Here is a 9367-nt window from a genome sequence, read left to right as displayed (position 1 = left end):
TAAAAATGGGATTAAGGATAGCCCTGTACTACATGGAGGGCAGCCTCTGGCATACAGCAGCTACCACTGCTACCTTGATCTCTGGTGTTTCCTCATCCTTTCTCCACTGGAGAAGGCTGCACACATGGGGCTTCCTGGCCCAGAATCCCACACCTCTGCTTGCTGCCTGATAGGCAAGAGGGGAAAGAAATACAAAACACAGGCTTATTGGGAGTATAAAAATAGGACTTTTTTTCCTCATAATCACATCAATTATCAAAGAAACAGTATGTAACAAAAATACAAAGCTCTGGTGGATTTTTTTGTCTGTTTTTGTCTTTTTTTGCCCCTCACCCATCCCTCCCATACAGCTACTTCCCAGGGAGCCCCTGGGTCGCCCTGGGGCTCAGGAGAACCGGTGGTCTAGGTCCCTCTGGGAGTTGGCCGAGTACGAGTAGGCCTTGCCCAACACCAGGCGGTCCCGGAGCAGCTTGAAGAAGGCGTAGTAGTTGCTGAAGAGGATTAGCGCCAGTGAGATGGTCTGGTGCCACTTGTCCGAGGACATTAAGGAGTACAGCTGGTAGACGATGACCGCGCCCTCCAGCAGCAAAAGGATGTTCAGGATCCGCAGGGGTTTGCTGAAAAAGAACTACCCAGGAAAAGAGTAGGCATGGACTGGAAAGTAGGCTCCAGAAATCTGCCTCTTGGATGGGGGTGCTGGGTGGCCAATGAAGGGCTCAAGCTCTTGGGGCCCCATGCAGACTTGGGTGGAGAGCTGGACTTCATGGGGTTGGGTATGGACCTTGTCACCTCTGCCTTTATTTGTGGGCCGCTGCCTCCCTGGGACTTCTTGGTGGTCCACTGGTTAAAACTCCACCTTCTAATGCAGGGGGCATGGGTTTGATCCCTACTCAGAGAACTAAGGTCCCACATTCTGTGGGTACAGCCAAAGAAAAAAAAAAAAAGATGACTACTGCCTCCTACATAGTTGTTTAAGATCCTGATCAACTTCTACCTTTCCCCAGAAGCTTTTCTTGAGAGGTCTGGTTTGTCCTATCAAACTTTTTCTGGTTGAAAAGCAGTATGTGACCTTCTGGGTACTGTCAGGCCTGAACAATGTAGTATCTTATGACAGAGACATGTAAAGTTATTAGAGACTCCACAGCTTGAGTCCTTCACTACTGTGTGCGCAGCATTCCTCGGCTAGGCCAGAAGCTTCCAGGGAACATGGACACATATCACTCTTCCCTGATGTCCACAGGGCAAGGTAGAATATATAGGAGTAAGAAAAATTTTCTGATCAATTTGAAAGAATGATCAACGTCCAGGGATCATGATTCTGCAGGGGCCAAGGTACCTAAAACCTCAAGAACTAATTACAGGATGGGAGGAGGAGTGGCAAGGAACAGGAGTCCAAGAGACCAGCAAGCCGGGCTCAGCTGTGCACCTGACAGCTGCAGGACCTTGGGCAGGTCCCCTTCCTGTCTGGACCTCAGGTTTCTCTACTGGGAAATAAAGAGATGAGCCCAGATCTGTGGTTTTCAAACTGTGTTCCTTGGAGCCCCAGGTTCCAGGGGGGTCTTTTAGGAGCTACTGCAGTGTTGAGCAGGACGTAAAGGGAGTTCCAACCCTTTCAAGCAGAGCTGCACTGTGAGGTCCTATATACTGAACTTTAGTTTGACTGCGTTGGAAGAAAGGATTCTGACAGTAAAATAAGTAAATGAAATTCACCAGCCTAGATGATTTTCAGCAGCCCTTTCCATTGTGCTGAGTCTATGAGTTAATACCATTAGTTCCCAGGTTTCCCAGTAAGGCATCCTTGGAACAAGTTAAACTCTTTGAGTCGATTTCAATACCTGAAAACTGGGACAGCCCTGGTACTTCTCTCTTACACAGGGTTCTTTCTGATGAAGCCTCAACAGGAGGGTACATGGGAAGTGCTGACCACAGGGCCTGGCACACAGTAAGAATGATGGCTGTAAGGATTTTCACCACCAGGAACCCCTCCTTTCATTGTATTATCTTCTCCATCCAAAGTTTTCAAAGATCTGGTACCAAGTGCGCTGTAGTGATAAGTGATAATCTGTATACTGTCCTTGTGCACTGCACAGGTGCACTCTCTTCTTCTGGATTTGGGAACTATGGAAAATAGCCTCCTCTTGCTATGACATCACCTTCCTGCCCAGCTGGCCCTCCTGCCCTCTAGATTAGGCACCACCCCTCCTTCCCAGCGGAGGAGACTCACGTGGAACCGGAAGTGGGAGACGTCAGAGGGAATGGCCACATTGTAGTGGCCCACTGCTTTGTAGACGTTCTTGCTGTGCTTCACCAGCACTCCCTGTGGCCACATGCATTCTTCAGTCCACCTGGAGGCACAGTCCAACAGAGCCCCTTATGTCCAGCTCACCCACATGAGGAGATGCGGACAGACGGGGCATGGGGGAACCACCAGGCTCTACTCTCATTTCTATCACGTAGATACAATGACTTTCCTTTTCTGGGTCTTAGCTGCCTCTTCTGTAAAATGGGTTAAGAATCACGAGAAATTCACGGCACTGGAGTCAGAAGATCTAGGGCTGACACTCATGTCTCTGACAGATTTCAAGAAAACCCTTTTCCCTCTTCCCTGGGGTCATTTTCTTCATCTAGCCTCCTGTCAGCCTCACTTCTAGCCTCCAGGCATTCCACTGCACAACTGCCCAAGTGGTGTTTGTAAAATACCAAGATGAGCCTGAGTAGTTTCTCCTCAAAACCCTCTGAAGGCTTCCCAGTGCCCTTGGAGTCAAGCCCCAAGGATGTGTTCTGGCCGCCGAGGCCCTGTAAGGCCTTCCATGACCCACACCACACAGCGCCTGCTCAAGCCACCCAGAACTGCCTCTAGTTCCTCCAGCGTACCTGACTGCTCCTGTTTCTCCATCAAGGTGCTCCCTCTAGCTGCAATGCCCTTCCTGACACCTTATCCTTCTGGCAGGCTCTATGCTGCTGCTGCTAAGTCGCTTCAGTCTTGTCCGACTCTTAGAGACCCCATGGACTGCAGCCCACCAGGCTCCTCCGTCCATGGAATTCTCCAGGCAAGAGTACTGGCGTGGGGTGCCATTGACTACTCCGGCAGGCTCTATGTCATCTTTCAAAACCCAATATCCTTCAGAAAGTCTTTGTCAAACTCCCCACAGAGTTCAGCATCCTTTAAATGGTTCCTGAAGCTACTGCTATTGGTTTACTTTCCCCAGTGTGTTTTCATCTATTTATTTCCCTGTATCCCTCACTAGTCTGGGAGGGCTGAAAGGAAGGGATGGCATCCAGTTCATGTCCATGTTCTCAAAGCATGCCACACAAGAGGCCTGGCACAGAGAGGCCCCCACAGGGCATGTGAAGAAGGCTGTGAGACCAGTGAATTTTCTCCCATTGTTCTTTGAGATCTCCCAGAAACTCCAAAGGGTCCTGGGCCAGTTAACTGAGAATCACCGTCTCCAAGAAGCTCAATCTCATTGAGCTATTGATTCTTTCATTTAAAATACAGTTACCATGTTATTTCGCAGGTTTGATCCCTGGGTTGGGAAGATTCCCTGGAGAGGGAAATGGCAACCAGCTCCGGTATTCTAACCTGGAAAATCCCATGGATAGAGGAGCCTGGAGGGCTACAGTCTAAGGGGCGCAAAAGAGTCAGACACAATTGAGTGTGCATGGGCACACTCACACACACACCCCCTCCATGTCATATGTAACAATACGGATGAAATCACAGAGAATATGCAGAATGAAAGAAGCTGGGCCCAAGAACATCTACTGATTTACTTTATGTGAAGTTGTAGACCAGAGAAAACTAGCCTATGGTGAAATGAAATGAAAGATGGTTGCCAGAGAGAGGTGGTCCTTGGGAAGGGCAAGGAGGAATTTTCTGATTCTTTTCTGATCGGCTGAAATTTTCTAATCGGCTGGAAATGTTCTGTATCTTGATAGGGGATGGGTTACATGGTGTGTATGCCTTTCATCAAAACTCAAAGAATTGTGCACTTTTTAAGACTTACACATTTCAATTGTATGGAAATTTTACCTTAAAAAAAAACCCAACAAAACAACTATACACAAAAAACACAAAAAATCTGCTGTGGACCTATCAAAAGCCAGGCATTTTGCCAGGAGTGAGGAGATGGCCAAGTGCTTGACAGACAAGGACCCTGACCTCCAAGAGCTTTAGTCCTGGAATGATGGGCAAGTAACCAAGCAAACACAGCAGAAAGTGTTAGGTGCAATGCTCATAGTTCTGTGGGGGTGGGGGAGCGCAGAGCAGGGACACTGAACCTATCCTGGAGGGGGTCAGGAAAAGGGTTCCTGGAGGAAGCCATGTGCTAGAGGATGAATAGGAATTAAGCAGGAAAGGAAAGTTGGAAAGGCCATTTGAGGCAAAACATGTATCAAATTCAAAAGTCTGGGTACAGAAGTACAGACAGAATTTGAGGATCTGAAGAGACTGGGTCTGGCTGGAGCAGAAGATAAGTCGGGTTAGGGGGAGAAATGAGGCAGAAAAGGCTGGCAGGAGCCAGTTCATCATGAGATGCCATGTGAAGGAGCTTGGATCTTACCTGCAGATCATGGTGAGCCATGGACAGGTTTATCCTTGTAATTAGCCATATACTATCGTTCTCTTTTCCCCTCATCTCAGAACCTTAAGCTAAGCCAAGCCCCAATTCGGCCCATTTGGCAATACCCATCTGCTTTCTGAACCACCTGGATAGAGGAGGGACCTTGACTGGCATGGAGGGCCAACAGCAGGAGGCTGAGCCTCTGTGGCCTCCCTCTACGAACCTGTCCTAAGGGCCTCTTCTCTGCCAGGCCTCCTGCTGGGCCCAAGACTCAGATATGATACAGGGGTGGTCCCAGTCTTGAGGACCTTCCAGTCTAATGGGGGAATACAGACAGAAAAATTAGCATAAGTGGGGTGTAAATACTATGAAGAAGGGCTGTAGAAATGCTAAGCACCAGGAAGGAGGGGCCAGGCTGAGGGGAGGACAGCCCAGCCCCTCAGGGCTCCTGAGCACCGTGACATTGGCCTCCGCTCTGATTGCGATGCCACCCTGCAGCTGGGCCTCTTTTACCCCACTCAACCTAACTCTTTGTGTACATGCTTATCACCCACACCTGCCTGTGTACTCCTCAAGGGGTCAGATCTTAGCTCTTTCCTCCTGCGGCTCTACTTCCCTGGCCAGGTTATGACATCAACTAACACAGCACCATATCCTATTAATCAAACTGAGGTTTCTTTAAGGCCCACCTTGGAATGGGTCCCTCCACTGTTCAAAAACCTTCATAGCTCCCCTCTGCCTAGAGGTCAAAGTCCAAGTTCCTTTGTACAATACACAGCACCAAGCCTGGGATGGATTAGGTAGATGCAATGCTTGCTGAAACAGTAGACGAGCCAATGACCTGAGTCAATGATAGGTGAGTGGAAGGAGGGAAGTAATGAATGAATGAATGAATGAATGAATATATCAGCCAAGGAGTGAGTACTTAAGTCAGCGAATGAGAAAGTTGACGAGTCTAAGAATTTACTACCTGCCCCTTTCCTATCTCCAAGACACTGCAAGTTACCCAGGGACAGAGGGCATGTCCTTCCTGGGCCCTGCCATATTCTACTCTGGCTATGAGGCTTAGCATACAAGACATGTTCAGTTAACTATTTGCTGACTGACTGACTGAGCTGATGGCAGGGGCGGGGTGGGGCTGGGGTTGGGCAGAGGGCAGACTCACGGGTGCTGCAGCACATTGGAGCACAGCGCCGGGTCCACCTTCTGCCAGCAGCCCAGGTGGGCAGCGGCCTTGTGCAGCAGGTCGCAGTAGCTGGCAGGCAGCAGGTGCTGCATGAGGATCACCGAGGTGCTGATGGACACCAGCAGGAAGAGCTCGCAGGACCAGCGCTTGTCATAGTAATGTGTATTCTGGAGGCAGTGGGAGGTGAGTGAGACCACAGACACCCGTAACGGCCTCACGCCCTCCCCTTCCCTGACTCCCTCTTTCCTCGGAGATCAGGACAGCCCTAGACAGACCTCAGGGTGGCCTGAGACCAAAGATCAAACACCTAACAAAGGCAGCTTAATCATGGGCTTAAACCTTGTGCCCACTACTCAGCTTCCTCTTTTTTTTAGGGGGGGTAAGAAATAGATATATTTAGAGAGAAATACAATTCACAGGGTGTGGGCCAACCTAGAAGGCAAGAGGCCTCAGTTTTCTACAAAGAAAAATTACTCTCACTCTGAGCCAGAGAATAGGTCCTGGGATTCAACAGAAATGAGCTCACATCTTGGCTCCGCTGCTTAGTCACTATGTGACCTTGGGCAAGTCACTTTACTTCTCTGCAGTCTAGTTTCCTCATCTGGCAAATGAGGATAAGAGTAGCCACCTCTGAGAGGTGTGAGGAGGATACTATTACTCAAGAAAGCTCTAGCATGTTGCCCAACAGACGTGAAGTCTTCTCAACCCCCAATCCGTCAGCACAGCCCATCCTGGGAGAAATGTGACGAGCCGGCTAGGGATGTGCCTTCCCAGAAGGCGGCAAAAGCCAGAGGTGGAGCATAGGCTTTTGGAGTCACCCAGATCTGGATGAATCTGGCTTTTGGACTTAATGATAGAGTGGGACGCTGTGACGTGCCTGGGCCGGAACAGCCACACCGAAATACAAAGTGATTCCTTTCTGTTTTCAAGTATCAAGAACCATGCCGTGTGCCCCTCACTGGCTGGGCAACCTTGTGTGGGCCATGTTCGTTCAGCAAGCCTTCTTTTTTCCACTCTGAAATGGAGGCATTTGGGATTGACATGTATGTCCTACTATATATTTAAAATGGATAACCCACAAGGCCCTACTGTGCAGCACAGTGAACTCTGCTCAATGTTAACTGGCAGCCTGGACGGGAGGGGACTTTGGGAGAAAAGGGATACATGTGAATGTATGGCTGAGTCCCTTTGCTGTCCCCCTGAAACAGCCACATCATTGTTAATCCGCTATGCTACTGCTAAGTCGCTTCAGTCATGTCCAACTCTGTGTGACCCCATGGACAGCAGCCCACCAGGCTCCTCTGTCCACAGGATTCTCTAGGCAAGAATACTGGAGTGGGTTGCCATTTCCTTCTCCCTAATACAAAAGAAAAAGTTAAAAAATATATATATAAATAAATAAATTAAAAAAAGGGAGGCAGTAGTCACTCTGGCTCTCGAGAGAACAGATGGGAATCTCATCAAGAGCAGCAGCCTCGTTTCTCCAAGCGGGAGGGCTACTGGAGCACAGGCAGCAGGTGGGGTCCCAGACAGACCCCTCCTCTCCCTGTGCTAAGCTACGCACCTTCACGAACCAGACAGGCACAAAGGCCACGTAATAGGCGCTCAGCATGGCGCTGACCAGCACCTCCTTCATGCGCCAGTTGAAGTCCATCTTGAGGAACTCCACCTCACTGCGAATGAGGCTGGGCGACAGGCAGCAGGCGTGGGTGGGCATGGCATCGGGGCCGTACAGCTGCTTGGTGTGCTGCTTCCACGTCTCCCGCAGTGTCAGCAGGTAGTCCCGGCTCCGCGCCAGGCCACTGACCGCCTCCCGGGGACCCATGGAGGCCACGTGGCTGAAGAGGTTTGTCTTGCGGAGGTCGCAGTTCAGCTGCAGGAACGGAATGTACATCCCAAACCTGCTGGGGAGGACAGTGGTCAGGGCAGGCCTGGCCATGGGCCAGGATCCCAACCCTTAACCACCCAGAGAATCTTCTTTCCTCCCTGGGCTTTAGCTCTCCGGGCTGCTCCGAGGGGAGATTCTACCAGTCCTTAAAGCTATCCAGCCTCCCAGCCAGTGATCAGTCATTCAACACCTGTGTTAGCCCCGCGCACGGAACAAGCCCTGTATGGAGTGGCGGGAATACGGTAGGAGACAAGACCCGAGTCTCAGCCCTCCGAGTCTACTGCTGTGCAGCAGAAGTCATAACACCACACATTCCCTGGGCACATCCTGTGCTCCAGATGCTGCACTAAGTGCTTTACATGCACTCTCTTCTGTTTCTCCTAACTCTGTGTTAGGTACTGTTATTTTGTGCCCTTTTCAGCAGAGGAAGCTGTGGTTCAGAGAGGTGGAGGAGGGGCTCTGGAAAAGTCACACAGTTAGTAAGGAAGTTATAGAACTGGGATTCAAATCCGGAACTGGCTGGTACCCGAAATCAAGACAGACACTCAAGAAACATTAAAAGCAATTCATTAATTAAAAATGTACATGCTTCCACAAAAGAGAGGTAGATGTGGCCAAGAGTGCCTATAAGGGCAGCTCTTAAGTTTACAGAGAGGGACAGTTCAGGAACAATATTTGCTGTGTGTCTATTATGTACTAGGCACTGAAATAGACCCTTAAACAGTATAAACCCCTTCCTCTGAGGCTTAAGTTAACCTTAAGTTAAGGGATGGAGTGTGTGGCTAATATAATTTAAGGAGAAAATTAGACAGACTCACAGCTAGGAAGAGTAGATAACTAAACAAGGTAAGTGCCAAGCACAGCACATGGAATGTCCTTATAGGTTCTTTTTACAGGCATTCCTTGTTTTAGCTTATGCTATGCTACATCACTTCAGTCATGCTGGACTCTTTGCAACCCTATGAACTATAGGCTACCAGGCTCCTCTGTCGATGGGACTCTCCAGGCAAGAATACTGGAGCTGGTTGCCATGCCCTCCTCCAGGGGATCTTCCCGACTCAGGGATAGAACCCATGTCTCATTATGTCTCCTGTATTGGCAGGTAGGCTCTTTACCACCAGTGCCACCTGGGAAGCCCTTCAGTTCAGTTCAGTTCAGTCGCTCAGTCGCGTCCAACTCTTTGCGACCCCATGAATTGCAGCATGCCAGGCCTCCCTGTTCATCACCAACTCCCGGAGTTTACTCAAACTCACGTCCATCGAGTTGGTGATGCCATCCAGCCATCTCATCCTCTGTCGTCCCCTTCTCCTCCTGCCCCCAATCCCTCCCTGCATCAGAGTCTTTTCCAATGAATCAACTCTTTGCATGAGGTGGCCAAAGTACTGGAGTTTGAGCTTTAGCATCATTCCTTCCAAAGAACACCCAAGGCTGATGTCCTTGCAGTCCAAGGGACTCTCAAGAGTCTTCTCCAACACCACAGTTCAAAAGCATCAATTCTTCGGCTCTCAGCTTTCTTCACAGTCCAACTCTCACATACATACATGACCACAGGAAAAACCATAGCCTTGACTAGACGGACCTTTGTTGGCAAAGTAATGTCTCTGCTTTTCAATATGCTATCTAGGTTGGTCATAACTTTCCTTCCAAGGAATAAGCGTCTTTTAATTTCATGGCTGCAGTCACCATCTGCAGTGATTTTGGAGCCCCAAAAAATAAAGTCTGACACTGTTT

General features: G+C 49.5%; 1 protein-coding gene across 1 annotated transcript in view; it reads right to left on the bottom strand.

The window, feature by feature from the left end:
- Positions 1 to 204: 204 nt before the first annotated feature.
- The window catches only part of TMEM39B (transmembrane protein 39B), a 19448-nt gene continuing 10285 nt past the window's right edge, over positions 205 to 9367 (bottom strand). Inside the window, exons 6-9 of the mRNA XM_010836898.1 lie at positions 7313 to 7649; positions 5728 to 5915; positions 2225 to 2345; positions 205 to 628 (exon numbers count right to left, since the gene is read on the bottom strand). Coding sequence (XP_010835200.1) covers positions 386 to 628; positions 2225 to 2345; positions 5728 to 5915; positions 7313 to 7649 — 889 coding nt within the window. The 3' untranslated portion in view covers positions 205 to 385. The remainder of the gene's footprint in view (positions 629 to 2224; positions 2346 to 5727; positions 5916 to 7312; positions 7650 to 9367) is intronic.

Source organism: Bison bison, unplaced genomic scaffold (genome assembly GCF_000754665.1).
Source record: "Bison bison bison isolate TAMUID 2011002044 unplaced genomic scaffold, Bison_UMD1.0 scf7180017864068, whole genome shotgun sequence".
Lineage (NCBI taxonomy): Eukaryota > Metazoa > Chordata > Mammalia > Artiodactyla > Bovidae > Bison > Bison bison.
This window is presented reverse-complemented; position numbering and strand designations above follow the sequence as displayed.